Genomic DNA, 27,630 nt, shown 5'->3' with positions numbered 1-27,630 from the left:
GCATGCATGGCAACATATGTCCTGAAAAGAGAAACTTGGGATTAGATTTAAAATATCTGGCTCCTGTTGAATAGTGCTGAAAGAAAGGGCTTTGTGAGGTTATGCAAGTGCTCTTCCTGGCATCTAGAAAGCTGCTTCTTTGTTCCTTCCTGGGCAAAAGTATCAATTTCTGATTCATCAAATTGTTGAAATGCTACCTTCCTTCCTGTTACTCCCGTTACTGGTTCCCAAATTCAAGAACTTTGCATCCAGTTTTGTCATTGCTTTGCAAAACTCGCCTATTTCAGGCCTGAGAACTGTTGCTTTTTCTACTCTAAGAAGATCGCTTATGAACATATTACTTTGAATAAAACTTTTGTTTCAGACTTCAGTAGGAGAATACTGAGCTGTGTTGCCTTGTGTATACCCAGTTTACAAAGAGCTACTGTAAGCTACGCCAGCTCTTTTTCTTCTCTAAATGCTGTCTAGTTGTATAAAGGCCATGACAGTAGTCATGCTGATAACTGAGTGGAAAGTGGAAGTATTGTGCGCAGGTAATAAGCAAAAACCGCGGTTGGATTCTATGTCATGAAATAAATGTTTAGTTTCTAGTTTCCTTTCTTTTAGTTATTAAAATGTGTGCTTTTTAAAAAAGGGAAAAAAGAAGATTTGGAGGCATGGAAGCTCTTCCTCTTTGGGTTGAGGAGGAAAATTCTTTCAGCTCTGGCCCAGATTAGATATTAAGGTTATGTTGGTACCTGGCTATGCTTTATTCAGCATTGTGATGCTGTTTAATGCTGTTGGTGGAGAGCCATTACTGCTTTCAGTCTTGCAGGATTTCATTACTTCATTAGGCTGAAGTATCATTTGCTCACAGATGTCTTTAGGAAGAGAAATGCTGTTTGGGTGAATTTTTTCTCTTTGGGGTTTCTGTGTGAAAACATCTGGCTAGAGGACATGTCTGGAGCCACTTCAAGAGATGTACTCTTAATTATTTTGTTTTAGCAGCAGCTTGGCTAATCTGATGCCAATCTAAATATTTAAATCAGAGGCTATAGGTCAAAATATCTATTTGGACTTTAGAGCCACTGAGCAATCCAGGAATACATGTTATAGTTACTGTTTCTCTTGATGTACACATTTCATTCTGTGGCTTACATGAAGAAGAGTGTCATTTACTGATGCTTATTTACCTCTGTAATACATCCAAAATATCTCTTAACAATTTTGTTTTGTGTTCCTCCTCTCCCTGTGTGTAATACTCTCAGTGGATTGATCCTCCCTCTCATCTTTGTGGGTGTGTTTTTTGTTGTTTGGTTGGGTTTTTTTACAAAGGGCTGAAAGTCAGCATTTACTAGGGTTAGGGTAACTTTTTATAGGTTAAAGTAACTTTATTAGGGTTAGGGTAAGGATAGATTAGCTTCTGCTGGACTTTGTGTTTTCCCCAAAACAGCTTTTGCTGGTCACTGTGGAAGACGGTACAGAAGTTGATGGACCCCAGACACCAAACAAAACAAAAGGTCCTTTGCTAGTTTGTAAATAGTAGTGGCTTTTGTCTGGCACTGTCTTACACAGATTACCAGACCTTTCCCATGAAGGCAGAACGTTCTTGGAAACTCTTGAGGAGTCTTTGTTCTTACCCTTTAGCGAGAAACCCTGGACACAAGTGCCCTCTGGACACTTACCGTTTCCAGTTTTTGTCAGTTATGTGAAATAGTCTAATTCTATGTGTGTTGAAATGAGATGTGATTTATAGGACTAAAAGATAAAGATGTATTTGTGTACAGATTTTTCTTCAATGTTTTAAACAAGCTTGTCGAGCCCCATATGTTTAGGGTAGTTGCAGCTGCAAAAGCTGTGTGGCATTAATGTTCATTATTGCCAAATAATGTCATCAAAATAATGGAATGACACCAAGCATCTATTGGGCTTGTATGGTGATGGTTGGATGTAAGCATATCTTAAAAGATAGAGCAGTTGTGCTGTCTAAAAGCTAGAAGCCCAAAACTCTCTGTTTGAGATCGTGGTTTCCTAAATATTACTGCCAAATTTGAGCTCCATCAAGTTACACAGTGGTACAGATCAGGCAGGAGCATATAACTATATTTCTGTCAAACTAGAGAATGTGATGGGGTATTGTGGGAGGAGAGGCGGTGGCTCCTCAATATCATAAATCTGCTCTAGGAAAGATGCCTCCTGAAAACATTTTGGGCAAATTTGAACTGTGGTGTAATGACCTTGCACTGCTTCCACGCACTGTCACATGGCTGCAGTGGTTTTTATTTGATAGTAGGAGCCCCAGAGTGCACTTAACTCTGGCTCTGTGACCTGTCTCTTCAGCTTTTTATAGAAATATTTTCCCACTATTAAATCCTAAACCTAATAGGTGAACTCATGAGCACACCAGTGCTTCCATTCAACAGGCATGTCACTCTAGTACGCTTTGTGATGCTCTCTCCCTGTTTTGCTGTTCTAGCTCCCCGTATGTCTCCCCACATTGTGCAGCAAGGAGAAGATTAACATATTTATTCACTACTTCTTCACAGGTTACCAAAATGGTCAAAACAGTCACCACCAGAACAGTGCGTCAGGTGCCACTTGGGCCTGACGGTCTGCCATCAATGGATGGCTCGTCTCCCATGGGCAGCTACACAGATTCAATTGACAGAAGGTACATGAAGAATGGGGAGCGGTACATCACACCACAAGCATCTTCCACGTTAACCAGATCTTACAACAGCTACAATGATTCTTACCCTGAAAGCCACGAAGGCCAGTATCGCCCTTATATCGGTCGTGATGGTTACGGAGATCTGTCTGATAACTATGGTAGCTTGTCTCGTGGTGTCAACTACCGTCCTCGCTATGCCTACGTGCCCGGAAACAGTTACAGGCCAGATGATGGTAGCTTCACTTTGCCAAGCAGAAGGGATAACTACGGTCCTGTTGCTCAGCCTCAGGTGCCAGTGGGTAGCAACGTTGACTTGAACCGCTCCCAGCCAGAACGCTTCCAGCCAGAGCCCTATGGACTGGAAGATGATAACCGCAGCCTTGGAGTAGATGATGAAGGGTATGAACTGGATCCTGATTACTCCACTGTGAACCGGAGGACTTCTGCAGGTGTGCCAGAGAGAGGAAGACCTCACAAAGGAAGGTAAATCCCATTTGTTTTTTACAATGCTAATCTGCAGCTGTTTTGCTTAGTTGAACATGTACATTTGAACTCTTAATAGTCTGGCAAGTTCTTGACAGAAAAACAGGTAGAACCCATCATTTCATTAGCCCATAAATGACTGCGAAACGCACATGAAATACAGAAGGGAGTGAGGGTAGTGCTCAAGAACCCTCTCACTGTGTTTCTGAGCTGCTTAGTTTCGGTTGAATTTAGAAAGAAAGAGATGATCTTGTAGAAGAAGGCTAAGTTACTTTTTTCCCCTCTTCCTAAAAAGGAGTTGTGACTGCATTGTCTTGTCCCAGAGCCATCCCACACTAGCAAGGTGAGAAGGGGGATTTGTAATCTGTGAGACCTCTGACAGGTCTGGTTATGCGCACATCTGCCAGACAAAAATTTTGAAGAGCTGGTTGGGGCCGATTCCTGGTGGTGGAGGGATGCCTTGTTATATAAAAGCCGTCTTGTGAGGTGTTTGACAGCCTCAGCTCCCGATCCTGCGCTAACCGCACTCCCTCGGCTGCATGACCAGGTTGTGCTGAACCTCACTGAAGTACTTGAACATTTTGTAAGACCAGAACATTATTGTGTCCTGTGCCCATATAAAGGGGAGGTAAGAGCATTTGTATTGCACTTAATGTAACTAAAGTGACCAGTCACAAATTACCTCTGGTTCAGGCCCCTTTCCAAGGGATGTTCTATTTTATGCCATATTTTCTGACATTAGTCGTTCATGCTGGGCTCGCAGCTATCAGCTCTTGCATTTGGAGGAAAAAAAACCACCAAGCTTGGGAAGAAAGTCTTATTACTCAGCTGAAAGTCATCTTCTGAGCACGAACCTGCAAAACTTGTATACTTTGTTTTCCAAGCAGTATACAAACTTTTGCGTGTGCCTGCATGAAGTCGTATCCTCGTGATTCATGTTTTGATATGGATTTAGTTCTCATTATTTTCCTTTTAATTTAGAGTCGTTTCCAGAGCTGTAAAGAGAGTCTGGAAGCCACTTGCCTCTGTGTGTGTGTAGATGGTCTTTAGACTTAATACTTCTAACCGAAGGCTTCCCTTCAGCAGCAGTAGCTGTCGGTGGATTTGGGTAGGCCTTTTCGCTCTCTTGTCTTGGAGCACTCCTACTTGGAGATGTTATGTCATTCGTGGTTTCATTCATACTTTCATAGCTCTATCTTCCTTCACGTCTCTGGAAGTCCATTTGAAAGCTAAATGGAATCAAGCACCTGCAAATTGTCATCTATATTTAAAAAAAAAAGAGAGAAAAGGTATCGAGGCATATCTCCGAGAACCCCCTTTAAGGCCTTTGTGACATCTTTGATCTTGCAAGCTTACCAACCAGTGTAACCACATCAGTGTTTTACAGGGCTGATGGGAATACCTGCAGCCAGGGGGTCCCAAAATAGTGATCAATCTATCAAACTTGAATTGGTGCTCCCCTGCATCTAAGCAAGTTTACAGTTCTCGTTAAAAACAGTCAGGCAGCAGTGCTTTTAAATTTTTACTAACATTTTTCAAACTGTATGCATGATGAATAATTAAATGTATTCTTAGAACCTACTCATTTGCATTTTTAAAGGTTTGTTTGTTGGTGTTTTTTTTTTTCTTTTAAACATCCCTTTGATTTATTGTTCCTTGCAGTTCGGATAGGACCAATTCACAATTTTTGTTTTACATTTCTTTTGTTGTGAGGTTTTTTTTCTGTATTTAATATGATCAAGAGGCTTTGACAAGTAATTAGCCTGACTGTGGCAGCAAACTTTAGCTGGTGAGAACATAATATTGTATGAGGGCCTCTTCATAAGTAGTTACTTTTTGACGTTTCAAAGAAATACTTGAACAATTCAATAAACCTGCATTTCAGATATGCTACTGATCTGGAAGAAGCTAAAGACTACAAATAGTGCTTTGTACTAGATGAGGGTAATTACTTGATTATTCCTCTGTAGGTTTTTTTTATAGTAAGTTATTCCTTGTGAAAATGATTAAGTGAATGTGATAAATTGATGGCACTTTTGATTTCAAAAAGTTTGTATGTGTAGAGTAGGTATAACAACAACACTATTAGAAGCCTTTCTACATCGCACCAACTTTCAGCTTGGGCATCTTCATCGTGTCGCAAACGGAATTCTTCTGTTGTCTAACTCGCTGTGGAAACTTAAGTTATTTTCTCATTTTCTTCCCAGTAAGTACTGCCCTCATTTGTTAATAGTTTAAAGGTAGAATAAGGATCCTTACTGTCGGTTCCTAGTTTTGATGCTGTTCTGTCTGAGAGGACTGAATGGAGGTTTCTCATCTCAGTCTGTGGTAGAGAGTCTTACCTGCTATGTGATAAGGAGGCAACCAGCTGTGTCTGGAGGGGATCCTCGTCAAGGGGATTACAAGTACAGATTGTTCTTTCCATCCCTCGTCTGCTCCATTTGATCACAGAGATAAATATCTATTGTGCTTTCCTTCTGTCATCACCAGCCTCATTTTAAGCTACTTATATTTCATTTTAAATTGGGGAAAAATGTGCCTCCTCACAAACATCTACAAATCCAGATAAGTGCACAAAGGCAAATATTCCCTCTGTCAGCTCTTTAGTGCTTGTGGCTGGGTTTGTTTCTTGTTTTCTTTTATACTGAGTCTCTGCTGTAAGATATATTATTTTCTGCAAGAAGAATACCTGGCACTTAATGTTCTTTTCCTCAGCATGTGCTTTGGTTTGGTTTAAGTCAGATTGCATAATAAACTGGGGGGAGAGAAAGGTGTTTGAGGTGTATAATACTGATTTAATATTACTCAAATTTACTTCTGAAGGTATTTACACATCTTTAATTGGTTTTATGCCCTTTTTTCCTTCATTTTTAGGTTACCTTTATTAAATTAGGAGGTTTTTTATTATAGTCTTTAAAAACATGTAGTCTTATGGTGTTGCTAGGTGTTTTATATACAGTCCTTTTCGAAAGAGAAGCAGGAAGTACTGGGTATTTTTCATTCACAAAAACATCCCTACTATTATTAGAATATTTTTTAATCATTAAATTGAAGTTAACACAAATGAGCAGGAAAAAATGGCAAGTCGTAATTAATCTTATTTTTTTAAATTATCTTCTGTTCAACTTCTCATTTCTTGCCTCTGTGGTAATTTCTTTCCAGAGTGGATCACTACAGTTCGCACTTGTACTAGCATTCACAGGACTTCTTTTTCCCTAAAAACTCCGGAGCAGCTATTGCCAGTGTTACTATTCCAGACTAGACAGGATATGAATTTTTAATGTTGACTAAATCAATAACAAAACACTTTTCTGCTGTTAAATTTTCTATGGCAGAAGCCTGACCTAAGAGACTGAGACTATATTTGGTGGTCACTTCATGGTCCAAATTATTATTACCAGGAAATGAACCAGATTTTAGATTAAATTGCTGTAACACGAGATCTCTCTTGCTTCTGTTATGTATAGACAGTGGGAGAATATTGGTATCACATATATGTTAGTCCCATTCTACTTTTGGTGTCTTTTTTCAGTCTAGAATATAAAGGCTTATATTTGTAAATAAACTTCATCCATTTCAGGTTTGGTCTCACAGCAGCACCCGTGCGGGCATCCTTAAGGCTGGGGAGGTATCTGTCACTGTAGATCGGCCTCTTTGGTGTAATGACCAACCATAAGCGTAATACCAGGAGGTAGGCAACATTGGGACTGTATGGGCATGCCTGGGCAGAACAGGGTGAAGCAAAAAATGCAGTCAGTTTGGAAAAGATTTTTGTTTTTCTGAGGCTCCTCCTTAGAGTGAATTTGATCTCAGTTTGTTGATCTTCTGGTAGCAGAAGACTGATGTATGGCTGAGTTTTATGTGGCAGGCGGCAACCTGAGTCAGCTCATCCATTAGTGGCTTTTAGGTGGTTCCAGTCAAGGCGATTTGGGTGTTTTAACCATATGGCCCATAACTCAGGCTTGACTCAGCAGAGGATTCAGTCCAGTTTTGAATCCTCTTGTGCGTCCTCCTGTCAGAGAACAGAGGCTGGCAAAAGTAGGACCTCATTCTGTAAAGTCTTTAGGTTTCCTCTTCAACGTTTGGCACTAAGTTCGCTACTGAAATCCCAAGCCTCTCTGGTCTTTTATCCTAAGCAGACACCAGCTGCAAACTGTGATGAATGTAACACTTGTATAAATTGTTGAGGATTAAATGTGTAAATCCTTCACCTGTTTACTCAAATGTGCCTATGTTGAAGCCACACGGAAGATGATAAATCCACAAGCTCACTCCCAGTTTTTATCTATGCTAGAATGCGTTTTGATCAATTCCCTGAGACAGGTGATTAGTGGGACCCATGGCATCCAAAAAACTCAGCTGCCTTGCTACAAACAGATGGAAGGCAAGATGCTTGTAGTCAGCAACTCTGGCATACTACCAGATCTCTTCAGACCCGAGAGTAAAGAGCTCTTGGCCTCCTGAGCACAGATGACTGTATCTGCTGAAGCTCGCATTAGTCCTCCTCCTGTGTCAACGTAGCTGCTCCGCTGGTGTGAAAGTGAAACATTGCATTTGGACCCCACCAGTCCCAGTCAGAAATATGACTTCTTTACTCTCTCTCTCTGTAAACGTGTTGCTGATTTTACTCATTTGTCTTCAGGAACTGGCTGTGTTTAACTCCCTCATAGATACTTGCCTTTGACTTCTTCACTCTTTGCCTAGTCTGCACTTCTCTGACCCCCAAGCCCCCTGTTAAAGGAGGGGAGATGGGACTTGACCTGGGCCAGACCATCCTCATTGCACAGAGCGTGGGGATCTCCGTCTCCCAAGGCAGTCGAAGGCTCGTGGTAGTTCTGCTTCATGCTGCCTGATCAGTTATTTTGCTCCTTTGCAGATGATCCGTTTTCGTAAACTGCTTCTCTTCACTGCTGTCAAGCAATGGCAGAGCTGATATTTAGAGCTTCCCTTGTAAAATATTTCAGGATTCTTTTCCTTTAATTGCAGTGTGGGTTGTTTAGGTTGGTTTGTTTGGTTGGTTTTTTACCTTCTCCAGACTTGATCACCGTATTTAGTCATGTGAATCTGAATTGTGGGACGCTTGCCTTTGCTGACCTTTCTTGTACAGCTCTTAAGTTCACACCAGGATCTCAGAGTTTCTAGATGATTATTCAGAGTCTTGAAGGGTCAAGTGTCCAGGTGTTATCTTTACTACCAGATAAAGTCATTGGGTTTTGTTACTGGTGCATTAACCAGTGGCTCTTGACACTGTTTCATCCTGTGGAGGTATGTTGGATCTGACCTGCGTGGGCTTATTTCAGCAATAGTGTTTCTTGTGTTCATCCTTTCTCTACAAATACTTGAGAGACACTCTCTTGTTTCAAAGTAGCTGTCTTTATGTATTAAAATGGTCGTGTTAGACGTGCAATCCTATTTTTTCACTAAGGAGATGGTCCAGCAGAATCAGGTTGAGATTGGCAGGAACAGAGTTGTAAGTGAATGATCCATGTCAGAATGGGACTAGGTGAAAATGTCAACAGTTGTTAAAAGTCACTTAGGGTTCAGGGTCTGTTTCTTGAGGGTGCTTTGCTTCTGCCGTGGGGATGGGGCCAGCACTATATACTGTGGTCACTTCACCACGGAGCAGTAGCTGGTGGGTTCTAAGCAATGCTGCCCTCCCCACCACCACCTGCGTGATTCATCCTAAACCACCCGCAGCTCTCCGTACCCACGGCGCTCAGGAATGCAACCTCCTCCCTGCAGCATGAAACACTCGGCATCTTCCCGTATCCTGTTCTACCCCAGCTCTGTGTCCTGGGGATTTCATCAGAGAGGGATCATCAAAAGCAAGGATCATCAAAGCCTGTTGGCTGTCTTTGGTGCATCAGTAGCTTTGTATTGGAACAATGGAAGAAAAAGCCCTTTTTTTAAAAAAACTTTGTTAGAATAAGTAGCAAGTTGGGATGTGATCTTTTTTTTTTAATGACTGATTCTTTATTTCAGGTATTCATATTTAATAAATAGTGATTGACAATTTTTTAAAAGTTAGTGCTGTTGGTACAAGAGTTATGTGGTGCTCTCTCTTGTCATGACAGTGTTGCAATTTTAAGTCCTAACTCTGAAGCTTTGTTTTGGGCAAATGTAATAAAAACAAGGAGCTTTGTGTGGCACAGGGGAGAGGATACAGCATGAGGAAGATGGGCCCATCCGTGTGGTTCTATTTGGAAGGCTTCATGGAAATAATGCAAACAAACTGCATCCCAAGACAATAATTATCTTTGTGTATTTGCATGGACGAGAAGGAACAAGAAACTGAATTGTGCAGGTGTAATTGAGGTGGTGTACAGTTACCTGGTGGGCAGCTCAGAGGACTGAGGCGTGCTGAATTGCGAGTTACCAAGTCAAGCAAGTAACAGCTGTGCAGAGGTCAATTATTAAAATTAACCTTCTGCTGCTTTTTTTTTATGCAGTCAATAAGAATTTAACATGAGGATGAGTTTGACGAATGAGTTTTTGTTGTAGTTTTAATGCTGGTTGTCTCAAAATTGCCTACGTAAAAACAGAATTTTGAGGAGTAGTTAAGGGGTTTTGTTATTACTTCTGCCCTGTGTATATGCACAAAAGTAAATCTTTTCAATGTTGTTACTTTCTTCTTGGAATGATGGCAACAGCTTTGTTCTGTAACAGAAAATACAACGGCTGTCCAGACATTGTGAATTACCATGTAGAGCAAGTACTGAATTATACATACACAAATAACTGCATCAATAAAAGGATTTCTTCAGATTCATTCTGAGTTTTGGATACTGGCCCATTTTTATCCTTTCATTCAGTTTATGATTTAGAACAGCAATTAAAGTAACTTAAAGTCAGTAAAGGTGCTTTTAACGTTGAAAGCGTTAATTGTACAAGACTAAGTTCAGTCTCCACCTCCGGTTGCTCTTCTCCCTAGAGTCTAGTTTAATTAGCAGTCCCTTTAGGATAACAGCAAGCTTCATTTTCTTTGAGTTCTAATGGTCTATACTTCCTTCAGCATGACATGCGAAATTGTTCAGTAACATCAGTCAGTGCTTAAAATGAAAGTTTTTAAGAATAACTTTGTAGCAATTAAAACTACTTGCTTGACTGAGATAACTACAATACTGAGATAGTGGCTAATCTGTCCAGGAAAAAACAATAAGGCAAAAAGCTGCTGCTGGTTAAAAAAAAAAAAAAAAAAAAAAGTCAGTTTATATTAACATCTATTAAGAGTAGTATTAGAGGGAAGGGAGGATGAAGAAGAAAAATCTTCTAGACTTGAGGTTTAAAACCATGGGTTTAGCTGGAATTTTGGTTCGGCTCCCCAGTGGGTCACCTCAGCTCTTCATCCTTCGAGCCAGGTCAGCGAGCTGGTGAGAGCCTTTGGGGCAAAGCCTGAGAGAGGACAGATTGCAGAGCTGAAAGTGTTTGTGGCAGTTCGTAACTGTTAGGTGCAAGTCGCCTTATTGCCCTGTGAGCTTATTCACATACAACATTGAAGAATTTGTGACCAGTGGGTCACTGTGTGCAAGCTTCAGATTTCCCATTGTACTTCACCTAAGGACTTAAGTGTTATCTCACAGACGGGTGCCTGCCGCACACGCGCTGAAGCTGCCCTGCACGAACTATGCGTCTTCTGGAGGATGAAAGGTGTCACTTTGAATAAAGGATGAAGTCTATCAGCGAATCTCAAAAACAAATTCTGAGCTTGTAAATGCCTTTCCTTACAAATCTCTTGCGGAAGTGTTCCGTCTCTAGCAGCTAGTTGTAGGAAGTTATTGGGGGGACGGGACTTTTTCCTGAAGGTTAGAGATTATAGTTGCAGCAGTGGTTGTTAAAGAAAAAGAAATATTTGTCAAATACCGATTATCTTTTTTTTAAAGAATATGGACATCTGTGATGTGAGAAGGTACTGTGTTAGAATATTTTCAACTGTGTTGATTGTAACTTTGCCCTTTGTGTGAACTAGGACAGTGATATCTAAATAGGCATGTTAGCTGGTTGTGACTGACCTTAGTTCAGTTACATATAGTGAACTATGGCACAACGATATTATGGCGTTCATTCTAAGGCTGTAAATGATCTTAAGAGCGTCTAACATCAGGTGAGTTGCTGATGTGGGGAGGAAAGCTCAGAGTACTGGACTTGCTTTGGATGTCCAGCAAACTACTCTGGTGTTAAAAGTTGGACCCAGGTCTCTTGACCGTCAGCCTCTTAGTGTATTCCAAATGATTCTGTACAAGGTAGACTTTTACAGCATGCTTGGATTCAGGACTTAGGTTTTCCATCATCTTTGACATTGTTAGGTATATTGATGAGTTCAGTATTCTTGTGTAAGCATCAACATGGAAATGTAGTGGAACTTCTCAGACTTGCTGAAAAGTGTCTGTGGTCTCTGCTCAGGCCTTGAATGCCTTTAATTAGAGTTTTGGTTTGTTGCAGAAGTAGTGGCATTAATAAAGCTCAGTGTTTCCTACTAAATGCAATCCAGCTCTGTCATAATTGTTTTGCTAAGTGACCAAAATGAAAGCAATCTGTTTGATGACTTGCAGTTCCTGTCATTGTTTTATTGCTAGCCAAACAAATACTGTGCTGTAATTGAGGAGGTGCTGAGTACTCAGCTATGGTTAATTTTCAAGTTACTACAAATAAATTATTTGAAAGTGTAAATATGCTGCCCCTAATGATGTTTATGATATTAAAAGATTTGCTTATAGCTGAAATCTCCATACTGACTCGGAGGTACAGAGTGTTTAAATGTGCCTTTTTTTTCCCTCCCCTTCCCCTTTCTTTCTCTTGGGACTGTTGCTTCTTACAGGGGCTACGATGACCCCATTGAGACAGAGATGGTTGAAGAGAGGATACCCTACCTTCATGGTGGCTACGCAGCACCGCTGGCACAGCCAGAGAGAGGAAGCATGGCTAGTATTGACCGTCTGGGGAAGCGCTCCCCCTCTATTGACAGCATTCGTAAAGACCCCAGGTGGAGGGACCCTGACCTCCCTGAAGTAATTGCCATGCTCAGCCACCCTATTGATCCAGTCAAGTCTAACGCCGCAGCCTACTTGCAGCACTTGTGCTACGAGAATGATAAAATCAAAAAGGACGTGAGGCATCTCAAAGGGATACCTATCTTGGTGGGCCTACTTGATCATCCAAAGCCAGAGGTCCATCGTAAAGCCTGTGGGGCTCTCAGAAACATCTCCTATGGGAAGGATAACGAAAACAAGGTGGCTATAAAGAACTGTGATGGGATCCCTGCATTGATCAGACTATTGCGAAAAACAAACGACATGGAAGTCAGAGAGCTAATTACAGGTCAGTGTCTGTAGTTTCTTTAATGAATTATTCTTTAGAGGAGTCCTTTCAGCCTCAGGAACAAGAATTTCTGGAGATGAGAGCATGGAAGGAGAACTTAGATCGCTGGCTGCAGCTGTTTCTTTAGCTGCACCACTTTTGTGGTGGGAGAAAGGCTAAGGCAAACATGCCCTTCAGGAGGAAACGGAGATCGTCTGCGTATGTAGCGCATGCAGGTTTCCCTGGCTGCTGAGAGGTGAATGACACTTCTTGGATGTAGCATGCAACTGCATGTGGTTGAGTTACTGAAGCTTAAATGAGTTATAGCAACTTCATTGACAAGTAATTTGTAGTGCGCTTTCCCTCCGCGTGTTATAATCATGAGGTAAGATATGCTAATCTAAAATTTTGCTTGTTAATCTCTTATAAAACAATCCTGCTGCCATGTCCCCACTACTTCATACTGATAGAACAGTCAGTCTCCTCAGGAACACTTCCAGCCCCTGGTGCCGGGGACTCCGGGGGCTGTGTATAAAGTTGCAGCAGTTCTGGGCTGGAGAACTTAGATTTTTAAGGAGCGTAGGGTCTGCTGTTGAGATGCTCTGGGCACGGGGTTTGCTTATTGCAATAATCGGAAAAGGGGGAATTACGTTTTGAAGTTACAGAGTTCATGCACACTTTGTAGGGAGTTTTCACTTATAACTCCAATAGTCAACCTGTTTTTTATTTGAACTTAGTCTTGGGCATCATCCAAAAAGAGTAATAAAGTATATGCCAAGTTTCAAAGTTCAGCCATTAAGTGGAAGAGGGTGGGAAAGTATGTCAGCTCTTAAACTAAAGAGAAATATATTGTTCTTCAGTCTCCCATAACTCAAGAGGAGTGAAATGGATTTCCCTTTCTCTTCTCAGAAGCAGCAGGGGATGTTTGGATGGAGATCAGGGCAGTTGCAATGAATTTCAGTGCCAGAAAAGAATTTTTCAGAAAGCTTTGTGAGTGCGAAAATGAGTCCAGGGCTGAAACTGTTTAGCTACCTTATCAGTGTTCGATTCTCCGGGCAGACCCTATTGCAAACACAGATTAAGCCATTAGGAGTAAACATCATAATTCTATAATCGCCTCAAAAAAATTACAGCAGCTCTCCAAGTTTTTACTGGTAATCATAATTCTCTAAGATGAACAGTGGCCTTGGATGTTCCAACTATTCTTCCCCAGCCATTATAGGATATTTAGCAAACTAGGTCTAAATATACAGTGTAGAAACTAGCAGGGATATTTTTCCAGTCCTTTTCCAGTGAGCTGGTAAAGGAGAGCTGTCTGTTTTGTCGGAGAACCTCTAAGTAGCACGTGTTGGTTGTGCTTGATTGCTGTCTGTGCTTTGTCTCTTAACATGGAAACTCTGTAGGTAGTATATATATTCCATTTGTTGCATTCATTTAGTGTGATGGCTGACTTAAATTTTTTTTTTTTTTTTTTAATAAAGAATATCCGTTTATCTACTGTTTTAGTTTACTCAAAACTCATTTCTGGAGTGCTGAGAAGGAATAAACTTATTTTTTTAGATTCAAGAAAGGAGAAGCCTGTCTATAATTTACTCTGAAGGAATATCATTATAATGCTAAGTGGTAATCAGTCACTTTTGAGATGGCAAAACCAAACTGGATGTTTTCCTTTTTCACTCTAAATGGCGATTGTTTTGATTTCCAGTTGATTAATTAGTTTTACAGTTCAAATGCATTTTATTTGACAGTAGCTCCTGCTAATTAAATGTAGTGGCTTTATTCCACTTTGGGTTTTGCTATTTAAAGGTCTTTATTTCCCCTTATTGAGAAACACCAGGAATAGTGAGGGCATTAACCTAAACAGATGTCCAGCAACAGGTGATGTGCGTTTAATCTCCACCTAACCAGGAATCATTTCATTCCACTTCTAAAATGATATCACCAGATCCTGTGTGAGACATTCAAGCATCAATACAGAAGAGAAGAGTATTCCAGCAATGCCTCTGTGACTGATGCTGGTGTACTTGCAGTCACTGTTCAAAGCCTCGGCTGATAATGTGGAATTGTCTATTCAAAAACATGAGCTCCAAAAGTCAGCCGAGAGAAACAAGAGCCAACTGGAGGTGCAAAGGGAGCATTCAGCCAGGGCTGCTAGAAAAGGACCGTGTTTTGCAGCCTCAGAAGTTCAGATCACGATTCTGTGATCGTGGTAGAAATCTTGACTTCCTATCCGGGTACTTTTCCCTAGTGATAAACCAAAGTCTACCTTTGCCGTGAAAGGTTTTCATTCTGTCTGGAGTGAAATCTCTGGGGACTTCTGCAGCAATGTAAACAAACAAAAAAAAAAGAAAATACAACAGCATACAGGGTTTGCTTGTTTATTTCTTTTGACAGGCTGCAAATTCAAGTTTGGTATAAACACTTCGACTTTTCTGTGGTTTAATATTTCTTTAACTCAATACTGGCTGCTTTTTGAAAGCTGAATAGTAATCATCAGCTGGTCATCCCAGATGTGGACGAATGATAAAATAATCCTGCTTTCCAAAGAGATTTACGTGATTTAAAGAAATTTAAATAATTCAGATGTCCGAATTCAAGAGCACTTCCAGTCCTGAAGTTTTGCTTCTCCGGGTGTGGGACGCTGCCTGCCTGCAGGACAGGAGGTACTTGGGAGCACACAACGAGACACATTATTTGCAGCTGGAGAGGGTGCTTTCTGGCAAAAAAGGGCATTGTTCTCATTTAGTTTGACAGTCAGTCCTTGGCTTTAGTACAGCTCTGTGGCCTCTCATTAACTTGGTGATCTGACACAGCAGCTACAGCTGTGCAGGACAGTATGAATCAGGCCCGCCAGCTGGGTCTGGTCAGTGGGTTAATGGAGTGGGGAAAAAGCCATGCCAATATGTTAAAAACACGTAAGAGGTAGATGCAGTGGCAGGGGAGCATGAGGGAGGAATCAGATGTGCGATGCTCAGTGCTGAATGAGCGAGACTTGATGTGTCACAAGTGTGTTCACTTGACTACTTCCCAGAATATAGGTTTTGGAGAATGCAAAGTTAGACAAACGTATTGACACGCAATTTTGGAAGCAGGCTGAGTGTGCTGATACAACCCTACTGCCAGATTAAGCAAGTCTGTAGCTTCTTTCTTTCAGACAGCACTGGTTTTTGCAGAATTTGAAAACCTTCTCTGGGTTAATGCCGTGTCTGTTTTGCCAGACGTTCTTGATATATCTACATACAGCACTAAAACATGATGTCCCTCAAGATATGCAAGGCATGTAAAAATACCTTCAAAACTCAAGATACAATCATAAAATACCACAGATCTCACTTTTCTTTCTTTTTAAAGTGTGGAGTTACAAAATGTCTCCCATCTATTGCACTGAGAAAAGCTTTATTTAATTGTTTAGAGTGTCCATAAGTAAATCATGATGGAGTTATGATGAGAAATATTTCACAAAATTCTTCCTTGCATCCCTTTTTAGTCTGGAACTGTACTACTGAACTTTCAGTGGCTCATTTTCTTGAGAAACGGAGAGAAATGAGGATTAAGCTGATAAGGAATTAAATCTGTTGGGAAAGCGGCAAAAGTTTTATCTTGAGTGATAAGGCTTTTTTGTGGAGCAAATGTTCCCATCAGATATGCAAGACCAAAATTCTATTACATTCTTTGAAAAGCAATCAGAAGTTGGTAGCTTTAATGAATAATTTTGTTCTTTGCGAGAACACCGAAAGTAATTTTGTGTTTTAACGACATTGCACTGATTTTAAGTGGTGCAGAACGTGCTGAATGTTGCCAAACTGGTTTTAATTGAAAAATGATTGACCTTGAAAATGCTCTGCAGAGGAAATATTTTGATCTAATACTCTAATAGAAACTTGCAGATCGATCAGCTTGCTCAGAATTCACACCTTCTGGGCATTTATGTGTGCTAAGATCCAGTCAGCTGATCAGACACTAGCATCTCTTTGAAGTACCATGCTGTCCTGAACTTTCTGATTACACATGAGCTTACGCCTTCCGTTTTCTATTAGAAAACTTGTCAGAAATAGGTCTCTTGTCATGACACAGTAGCTCATGTTGAGGTTCTAAACTTGACCACTACTTAACTTGAAGAAGCACAGCTCCCATCTTCAGGACTTAGAATGGTACAAACAAGTCGGACAAACAAATGCATACAGGACCGACATGCAACAAGAAGTCCTCAGTGAACGTAATGCAGAACGCTTTATTTTCCCAAATGCTAAATGATTTAGTATGGACCATAGATACAGAATTAAACAGCTGCTGCTTCTAATTTCTTGGTGACATTGGATTTTTTGCAAGTAAGCAAGCACAGCAGGAAGAGATTCCCTTGGATTTCAGAAAATAATAGCATGTATGTATTCTGCCACAATTTCTTTAGAAATCTTTCCACAGCTCCAAGGAGGCAGAGATTTAGGAAATTACGGCTGTGGCCCTAATCACTTTTAATATGTAAATCATATAGCTATGTTTACAGCTTATAGTAATTGTTAATATATTTTTACAATAATTAGTACTTTTGAAATAAAAACTTGTAGCTATTGTCCCTGCTTAACATGCTGAAAGAGTAGAGGTAATGGTTGTAGTTGGAAATATATAATATATACAAATAGTATTTATGAATGAAATAAAGATAGATCATGATTGTGATCATCTTCTGAAAAGCAATAGTTCATCTTCTTTCCCTAGTCCTAAAATTCATGCACTGCAGTCAAAAAGGCCAATACTTGTAGTGAAAGTGCATAGAAAATTTAGATAACTTCGTTTCCCTTATGCTGTTGTGTTAGTGACTTGATTTCTCTTAAGTGCTATTCATTTGAATTGATTAAACTTGGAGTTTTAAAAACAGTGTTTCCAGCTTGCTAGATCAGTACCGTGTTATGCTAATAGAGACAGGGAATGATTTTTAAAGATGGATGTCAAATTTACAGGGATTTTTTTTTAACGCAGATTTTCTCTCACACTGCTAAAACCTACATTCTTATCTGAATTTGTTCACTTTTTTTTTTAAAGTTTCTGTGGCTGCCACTATCAGTGTCTTTTCCATGGAATTTGTTTTCTCAAGAGCTGAAAGGATGCTGGGATTTAGACCTCTTTGTTTCACAATTTTGGATAAGAAAAATGTATTGTCACTGTTTATTTTCTGTATCCCTTCTTGTGGAATATCTTCCCAATGAAGTCAACCTCGAAGCTGAATTTTTCCTCTGCCTTTCGAACCACAAGATTCCCGCAACACTGTTTATCTTGGGCTACCCTTCTGTTAAGTGCTGCGCATTTTCCTTCGCTGAATGCTGTTCAACAGAGGAATTCTTCTGGTTTTCCTCATGCGGCCATCAGGGGGAACATTATAAATTTAAGTGGTTTGACATTTTTGAATAATTTGAAGAGCTTTGTACTTTTTTTTTTGGTTAATAGTAAGATTGTCTTTTATTCTTCTTCACAGTTTGTCGGTGTTTTCTATGAAACGTTTGAGAGATGGGAGGCAGATGAGAAATTGAAAAGCTTGTGAACTGTTGGGGTTTTTTTTCTTCAAAGGGGGTGGAGGAAAGGCATTCTGTGTAACTTCAATCCCCGTTGTCTGGGAGCCGCTCAATGAGAGGGGCAGTCAAAATGTGTTTGCCCTAAATGGTTTATTGCATAAATTGCAGTCAGCCACTTAATTAAAACTCTGGATGAATATTTAAAACTCTGGATGAATATTTACAAGAGATCCTTTTGTAGGGGCCGGTACTCCTCTTGGTCTGGCTGGGGTTACTAGCATCAGCAAAGCTGTCTTGTGTGTGGTAGATTGGCAGGTTTGTGCCGTTTTCGGTGTTGCAATCCAGTTAGAATACTATTGAATCCCAGTTGCATTTAGTCTCTTGAAATAACTACTGGTGAATGAGAATATAGGGGAAGAGGGAGTTCGGAGGTGATGATTTTATTTCACACATTGGGGTTGAAGGTATGGAAATCTAGACGCAAATCTCTCAGTCTTAAAACAAGCAAAAGATTTGAGCACTGGAAAACTTTTGTACAATCCTGTAATATTAGAGCTTTTGGAAATTTTATAGGTATTTTTGGCTTTTTAAGTATATGTCTGCCAGATTCTTCTTAAGCAGTGAAATTTGCCTTTGTAGTTTCACACTACGGATAACACATTATGTCACTCCTCCAGGAAAGAGGAAAAGGCAGAATCTCATTTCAGGTGCAAAAGAAGTATGTGCATTTAAGGAAAGAGCTCTTAAATATGAAGGGTTGTCAGATATTAAAACTTAGCTCTTCCAGGTACAGATGATTTTAAATCTCTACGTTGTTTCCAGTTGCAATATTTTGCAGTTTCAAAAGAACAGAAATGCAGGATCCTTACGAATGCTGTACTGCGTTCCTCAGTTGATGCCATCTTCTCCTAATACTGTTTTTTTGAGCACTGCAAATACCAAATGCTCCATTTATGTTCTTGTGAGGGAACCCTGACATAACCCTCCAGAACCAGGGTATTCTGCACCCACTGTTCTCAGTTTGAATCTAGGTTTGCTCCAGAGATGATTATCCTGTGTAATTTCCTGGGATTTATCCATCTAGTTCAGTGCTGGATGTTGTGATTTTGTATTTGCATTTTGAAGTACTGAGCCGGCAATGTATTTGGGGATTTAATTGTAATTATTGTTTTCATATCAGAAAGTCTGATGTGCTTAAGGAATTGGTGTACAATAACTAAAGAAAAAACATCTATTTCAAATTATTTGGGTAGCTTGTATGTCAGTTTTTAGTTTTTTTATAAATATTGACTTGCGTTTGTTTCTTGTATGATATATATTTTTGAGGCAATTCGTTATGAAAAGTAAAGGCTTTCTTCCACAACAAAATGGGTCCAATTAGCATTTTCTGCTTGGGTTTGGTTTTTTTCTTATTGTCCGTTGTGTTTTGCAGTGACAAAGGGTGATTTATTGTATTGGGTACAAAGAGAAAATAAATTCCTGTTTCACCTATACAGTCTTGTTTGAAAGCTAAAAATGTAGGTTATGAAAATCTCATACAGTGTGTTGTCTATGAATGGCAAGGGAATTAGGCCAAAAAAGCAGTATTTTTGTATGGTTTTAGAAAAAGACTGAAAGGAACATCATGGTGTTCATTCTGTTGTCTGCCTCAGAGTTTCTTTATTAATTAATATGGTCTCCTAAGTCTGAACAGATGCCTGGATTTTGCAAAGATCACTTTGAGCAGGAGACACGGAGGCATTTGACTTCCGAGGCTCTGCTAATCATCAGCCTTTGAGGTTATTGTGTAAGTGCCAGCCACTACTCAAACGGAGATAAAATTCCCGTCCTGACCTGGTGCCTGTCACGACCCTATATGGATAATACTCGGATATTAAAACCGGACTTTTGGCATTTGACACTTCTAACCTGTAGCCGTGAAGGGAGAGCTCCCGCGAGATCGCTGCCTTCGCTCGTGGGAGGAGGTGTGGTGGCCATGGCGGCTCTCCGGCGCCTGGCATCATGGCGTGGCTGCGGGCGCCCTCCCTGCCGCTGACTGGCAGGGTCCAGCGAGTCCACGTGTTGCTTAGGCTGTGCGACAAAAGTAATGGATCCAAAATCTTTTTCCAGTGGTTTTTAAAGTTTGAAAATTGTAGGTTTTAAAACTCGGAGTGATTGAAAGGGACCAAAACAAAAGGTCCTTGCACCTTTGTTGTTCTTCTGTTTTGCTTCAGACGTGTATACTAAGAGGTGAGTATCTACAGCTTGCACTGTAATATGCGCAAGTTCACAGTTGTAGTAACACAGGGAGCCGCAGGTTAATATTGTATCCACTGAGGAAAGATTTCCTGTGTGTTCTGAGCAATCTAGCTTTTCCGTTTGGTCTCTCTGAGATTTTGCTAGGCTTCACACTTTTCCTTGGAGATCAAAAGTGTGCATCTGGCTCCCTCCAAGCATTGTTACTGATAGTTCTCAAATGTTGCCAGGCTGAGCCTATGCAGAAATGGCCTCTGAAGTGAATGTCCTGTTTTAGTCCTGACCTAATGAGCAGTAATAACTATCAGAACACTGATACAGGTCTGCTGGGAAGTTGTATTGTTTATCTAAGACTGGATATTTTCACAGTTGTAAGGCTGTTCTTCTGTTATGTTGTTTTGATGTTCGACTGCTGTCTAGTTTGGCTCATAATTGAGGTAAAAATGGAAAGACAGAGGAGTTTTGGTTCTCAGCTTCTTCAAGGAATCATATGCTTGTGGCACCAGGTAATTTGAACACAGATATTGCCTGTGACAGGAAAATGTGAAAGTAAATAATAGAGAGGAGTCTTGAATGAAATACTGTCTTGTGCAGAGGATAAGCATAAGATCAATGATCCTCGAAAAAATTCATCCCGGTTTTTAAGACTTGCTTAATATACTTGTCTGGATGAAGTTTTACTTTTTGAGGCATAGCTAGACTTAAAAGCGTAACAAAATTTGTATATAGCAGAAAAATCCTATTTATCTTCAATAGCACATCACATTTATGTACTCTGTTGTGGGACTTGATGACTTCAACAATATCCATGTCTTGATGAAAGTGCTTCCATGCTTTTGGAAATGCTTCTGTTGCAGCGACTGTGGAATTTTCCCTAAGCTATGTGCTAGTCTGGCATCTCATCAAGTGGTTTCGCCTTTTCATGTAGTTTTATGATTTAACCTTCTAGCGATTCTCTGTGAATCTAGTAATTCTATTTAATCTAGAAATTTTAAGTAGTTATTATTCTCTTGCTATTTAATAATCACTGTTTCTCCTGCAGGCACCCTGTGGAACTTGTCCTCTTATGAGCCCCTGAAGATGGTCATCATCAACCATGGTCTGCAGACACTTACCAATGAGGTGATTATACCCCATTCAGGTTGGGAGAGTGAGCCGAATGAGGACTCTAAGCCTCGCGATGCTGAGTGGACAACTGTCTTCAAGAACACTTCTGGTTGCTTACGGTAAGGCAGAACTGTGGAGTATTAATCTGGTCACCATGTCCTGTGTTTAGGATATTGTTAAAATTATTTTGATTTGAAATAAAGTATCATATATCTTTCATTTTTGCAGACTTACCCCTATTTCGGTGGCCACAATAGCAATGCTTGGAGGTATTTGCCTGCCACGGACTCTCTTGTTGCAGGCTTGTCAGTGTAGGTCTGTCAGGTGGGGTCGGTGTGAAGAGTAGGTCATTTATCCAGGTTGGGGGGAGTGGATCTGTACAGGGAGGTGTAGAATACAATGGGGAGTGACCCAGGGTAAGGTTAACTGCCAAGCTAAGTAAAAAAAAAAAAACAAAAAAAAAAAAAACAACACACAACAGGCATTTTGCAATACAAATTGTGCTGTATGTACTGAGAATCACACGTTCATTTGTCGGTTGTACTGTGATCAGTGGACTTTTTCTACAAATTTTGAGTATCTTCTCTGCTTCCCTTGATGGGGCTGGTTTTATTTATTTGAAAAGTGTGTTTTCGAGTGACTCACTTCTTGATTTTAGGCTTTCCCCTATCAAAAGGCATTTTTTTTGTAGATGCTGGGGAACTGGTTTCATGGAATTATGCTGAGCATGAAACATGGATCCAGTTTTAGCCACAAACGCTTTTGTGGACACACTCCTATTTTAAGCTGAAGTGACTAATGACCTATGGGAAATTAGTTAAGAACCTGAACTACTGACCATTTAGGAACCTATTTCTAATATTCCTTGCAAAGGAGCCTTTTCTGGTTAGAAATTGCATTTGCATTTCTGAGAGCACCTTGAGAGTAGGATGGTACATGCTAGAAGCTGGGGTCAGGAGGAGTCCTAATGCAGTCTGAAAAACCTAAAGAACCAATGTTCCCTAAACACAGAGTCTTTCATTTTGCTTTTCTTTGAGATAAAGTAGTGGAAATACCCTGTTAGAATCTTCAGCTTTATGATGAAGTCAATTAGTTTGAACAAAACTAATAAAGATTTGGCACTGTACCATCTGTTGCTCTGAAGTATACTTCTGTCGGATTTCTACTGATTAATGCATCTTCAGAAGTTGGTTCATTTCTGTTTCTTGGGCTTGTGGTCTCTAAATTGAAATAACTATTCCCCTGAGTAACTTCACAAATGAAGAAAGTAATGAAAAGTGTTCTGAAAGGGCCCATTACTGAAATTATTTGCAGTCCCACTGGAAACTAAGGTCCTTTAAGTAGGCTCCAGACATCATAGGTTTTTACCTACTAGTGTCTCATTTTCTAATGGTGTTCTGCAAGAGGAAATTAGTCATGGTGGGGGATAAAAGGATTATCTGAATGAACATGAGATTCTCCAGTAAGTGTAGACAATAAATTGATCATTAGTAGCCTAACCTAATCCACATCATAAATTTTTATTAGTATGTGCAGTGCCGTGTTCCACTTGAACTTCTACATTCCAGGATAGCTTTGGGGGTTTGTTGTTTGTTTGGGGTTTAGTTTTTGTTTTGTTTTTAATTTTAGAGTAAGGTACTGGTTTTACAGGACATGCAAAAGCTTGTGCCACTTTGGACATTCCATATTCTTAAAGGCTAATGAAGAGAGGTGTGGAGCATAGCAGTACTGAGATATGTTAAAGAATTTGAACTTTTGGAAATTAAAAGTGGCCCTGATGCGCTTCAAATGCATCAGGACAGCAGCCAGTGAATGGTGACCCCTTCTGTTGTTGAAGGGGAGAAATGCATTTCAATCCTTTCATCTATAGTCTCTGCTGTCATAGTCGCGTGGGACTACGTGCTTCCTTGTGGAAAATTTGAAGCTTCAGTCAGATGTGGGGCAAGGTGATGTCATGCTTGAAAGTAGTTGCTTAAGGTAAATGGAGACGTGATGGCAGGTTAGCAGGGAAGGGTAATCTGAAAAGGGTAACTTGTCCGTGTCTCTGCTGTGCCGTGGAGAGAGCAACCTCTTGCACAGGGAGGGGGAGAACCGTGTTGCTGTATCCTTACTTCTTGCAGTGAGATAACGTGAGTTCAGGAGAATAAAGATGGAGGCATAGGTGAGATACGAGCTGTCTTTCAGTTGATCATGCTTCTTGTTACAATGTTGGTGATATTACATACCTTTTGTAGAGCACGTCCAGATCTAGGGATAAAAATGGACATATCAAAAGTAATTATCATTGCTACTGTTGGAAGTAATTTTGCATTGTTTTTTTAAACCCTCTGTGGCTCATCCTGAAAAGCACCAGGAAGACAAGATAGTTAACAGCAGCAGAGAATAAATTGTTGCAGCCATCCATCTGACAGACGTCAGTGTTTAAAAACCCTTTCGCCTACTCTTCTCTTGTTGATACAGTAGCTGGTCCTAGAAATTCCATTTTCCATGAATGGAGCTTATTGCAGACTACAAACTGTTTACCAATTTGATAATTAATTGGGAGGTTAGTCCTCTTGATGGTGTGCCAGCCTCCTTTGTCCCCTTTGGAAGTGAGCCTCAGGTGTGTGCTGTGTTGTCTTCCAAAACCACTAAAAGAATCTTTGAACTTCTGAGGTTTCAGATGTCCTTGCAGTTTAGATATCCAAGCAGAAGATAGGCATTATGCATGCAGGACGGCATTCATTCAGTATCATTTTTTCAGTTAATGAACATCAACAGATGTGGGCGAGTTTGTTTCAAGCTCAGTGGTTCACAGCATGAACTGTCAGTTAATTATTTGTGCTTTTTTTTCTTAACACTGCTTTCTGATCATTACTTTCTTCTTAATCTAGGTCTCTCTTTTGATAATGTGGAGCCTTGGAAACACTTATTTCAAAATAATTGAAAACAAGTAATTTAAAAAAAAACAAACCACCAACACTTACTTGCCTTTACCTCTTCGTAAAATCCCGATCCATCCCATTTTCCTTTCCAGTTCTATTCTGTCTACAATACTTTTTTTTTTCTTGTGTAATTCGTTAGTATCTCTCCCTCCTCACTTGGGGTGTTCAGGTGCTGGTGTATGTCCAGGTCTGAGTCGGGCAGGGTGAATTGTGTCCTAAGTAGTCAACTTGGACTGCTTGTGCCCAAGGGTAGATTAACATCTGGTGGTAGCAGCAGAGATAGTGTAGTGCTGCAGGTACATGTGGGATGGAAGGATGCTTTAGCAGAGGGGTCAGTAATTGGGGCCAATATCTTACCAGACATTTGTGCCCGCACCAGAGTTGCTTTACTTGGGAATTAACTTTGCAGGGTAAGAGCCATGGTCCATGCACTCTTTTGCCTCTTACCCAAAGCTAAGGCAGCTTACTGGCTTTCTGTAGCCCTGATTTCTGCCCACTTTCTAAAGTAACGAAAAGCCATATGTGTTGCTTGATGTTGATTTTGGTCTGTATGGCCGAGGGACTTGGGCTGAGGAATGGATCTGTCTGAGCTGCTATTTGAGAAAGTCTTGTGCATGATACTGAGTAACGTTGGACCTGGTCATTTATAAGCTGGAAATCAGAGAAACGGTGCAAAGTTTGCTGTCATCAAGAATGCCATTCAAATATTATCTGTTTTGCCATAAGTTAAATAACTCTGGGATTACCTGTGATACTTAGTGATGTCCATACCAAACTACCATAGCTAACTGACAATGTATACATAGCCAGTAAGAATCAAGGGAAGAAAAAGCAACTGCTTAAGGTTAATATTGACTTTGGAGACCAGTGTTTTTTTAAGGTGTCCTTCTAAAGTCAAGCCTTCTCCCATGACTATGGCTATTGTAGGGGATTTTTTGAATCCTGATATCATCTGGAACATGAAATGTGGGTTCTGTATGCCATCCCACTCTGTCCTTGACTTGCCAAAAACTCTCTTCAAACAAATGTTTAGGGAATCTTTTATTCCCCTTTGCAAAACAAAGACTTGGCAGCACAGCCAATTTGCAAACTATGATCTGGTAATGAAATTTATTGCATGCTTTTTCTGTAATCTTTACCAAGAAAGACTGAAGTTTTCAGAAACTAGTGCAGGTGATGATAATTTTGTCTCTATTCTTGTCCTGAGATCAGGAAAAAGATGTTTCCTCTTCTGTTGCCGTGTTTTGTTAATAGGGGCAGACCCAATATGATGGATGGATGGATCTGCAAGGTCCTTAATAATTTTACTACTTAAAATGGTCATGAGTCTTGTGATAGATGCTACCTTGGGTGTGATTTTATAAAATAAAGGTATTCTTATATTCTGTTGAACCTGTTGAGAGAAATAGGTATGGTGGAAATCTGGAAAGGAACAGTAAAAAACAAGGCAAAGATTGATTTATTGAAATTAAGTGGATTTTTGGTTGTGGAAAAGTAGGACAGGGGAAGAAGTAAGGAAGACATTTGCTAGGAGAATCATTAAATATGTACAGATGTTCCTTTATTTCATTTGGAGTACAAGTTTCATGTCTTCGTATTGTATTTTATTCTTTTAGGTATGTGGAGAATGTCTCTTCTAGTTACTGTCTTTCTTTAAGCCCCTAAATCCCTTCTGGGATTTGCAATCCAAAAGCATTCATTTTTAAATAGTACTCTCCTCCAGTTTAAATAATGTAATGATTTGGTGCATCTTAACAAGGCCATTTCGTGATCCTTCCTACAACTTTGACCTAGACATTAAGGTGCTTTAGGAGAAGAGTACAAGTTGAATCGCTTGCGGGATTGACGGGGCTAAGGCTAGCTCACACGCACCCAGGCAGTGCCGGAGACCTTCGCTGTGTCTCCAGGTTTCTCCTAAGGTGCTTCTCTGCTTTAGGGGGGAAGTGCCACATCTGTGGGTCAGAGAGCACTGCTGCAGTCACATTATCTTTTTTGGTTTCTGTGTAGATGTCCACTATGATTCCCAGTTCTTTGGAAGCAGCAAGGATTTTAATGGTTTAAAAATGACATTCATTCTGGGCTTAATTGCTGTTTTCTGCCTAATTACTTTTAATTCTCCCTTGGATTTTTTCACTTCTAAGAGGACAGAGTAGAACTTCGTTCCTAAATTGCCAACTTTCTAGCCTCATTCCTGTGCTAAACTGACCTGCTGTCAACAAATGTTAAATGAATTAATTTGCATAGCAAACAGATGCAAAGTGCTCCTTTTTCCAGGGTACCATCTGTAGTTGCAGCATTTCTTGTCAATTCTCCAAGTACACAGAAATTCGCATTCACGAATAGCCTCAGGGTTCAGAGACCTGGCCGTGGGTGTACAAACACAAACAAACTGCACCCACTTGACTTCCACTAAAAACATGCATTCTTCAGATCAAAATTGCACATAACAGCTTGTCCAGCATCGGCTCCTGAGAAGAGAAGGGACAACCTGATGGCTAGAGCTGTAACAAGAGACTTGAGAAGTATGGATTTAACTGCTATTCTGCTACTATTCTGACATAATTACAGGCAAGATTAATGGTATAAACCTTTTTGTGGTCATAATTTTTAATAGCCCGATCTCCTCCTGTTTTTGGTGAGATTCAGGCTCCTAAGTGCCTGAGTGGATCTGGACTTCAGTCACTGATCTTCACTTTCCTGTCTTTAACGTGGGATTGGCACCTCTGTCCTTACCTTCCCGTGAAGTTGGTAATACCAGTAGTCCAAGGATTGTGAAGTGGTTGGTCCTAGAGACAACAACTGGGAATAAGCACCTCCTGTAGGTATAAATTAAGAGTTCGGTCCCACGGAATCAAAACCTAAGAATTAGGAAAGTGTGAGATAGGATGTTTGAGGACATGAGATAAGGACTCGGTAGATTCAGAGCCAAAAACATACTCCACAAGGGTGAGAAATGATGTATAAGTATCTGCAGGCTTCTGTTACTTTTATGTATTTCAGAGGAAAGAGAACTGGAGGAGCTTGATGGTAAATCATTAATACTTAGGATGTGCCAAATAGACTTTCTGTATAAGAATGTTTTAAGCCTTTTTCTGAGGAGGACAGAGAGCATTAAGGTACATGAATGTACCTTAATGTAGCTTACACTGCTTCAGTCACATGTAACACTGTTTAATGGTAATGGACTCGTTCCTCGAGTCCTAATGTCTTTTATACACTTGTGAATTTATCTATGCATGCAAACACCTACAGCACACATTGTTTGTAGCAGGAGTGTGTGCGTCTGTGAGGCACATGGAGGTAACGAAGGTTTGTCAAACAGAATCTGTGGTCTTGTTTTGGCAGAAAAGTTTTCTCTCTTTGCAGCCTGGAAACGACTGTATGAGTGTCTCGGTGCTACTGGTGTGTCCATTTTTTCTTCCCATCTCTG

At 40.3% G+C, this 27,630-nt stretch overlaps 1 protein-coding gene across 5 annotated transcripts in view; it reads left to right on the top strand.

Annotated features, from left to right (window-relative positions):
- ARVCF (ARVCF delta catenin family member) overlaps window positions 1-27,630 on the top strand; it is a 293,995-nt gene that overhangs the window by 204,539 nt on the left and 61,826 nt on the right. For all 5 annotated transcript variants that reach the window (XM_075168019.1, XM_075168018.1, XM_075168016.1 and 2 more), the window contains 3 exons: window positions 2,526-3,133; window positions 11,949-12,448; window positions 21,212-21,395. In XM_075168019.1, the coding sequence (XP_075024120.1) occupies window positions 2,526-3,133; window positions 11,949-12,448; window positions 21,212-21,395 (1,292 nt within the window). The remainder of the gene's footprint in view (window positions 1-2,525; window positions 3,134-11,948; window positions 12,449-21,211; window positions 21,396-27,630) is intronic.

Source organism: Calonectris borealis, chromosome 18 (genome assembly GCF_964195595.1).
Source record: "Calonectris borealis chromosome 18, bCalBor7.hap1.2, whole genome shotgun sequence".
NCBI lineage: Eukaryota > Metazoa > Chordata > Aves > Procellariiformes > Procellariidae > Calonectris > Calonectris borealis.
The sequence above is the reverse complement of the archived record's forward strand: the minus strand, read 5'-3'. Positions and strand labels throughout refer to the sequence as shown.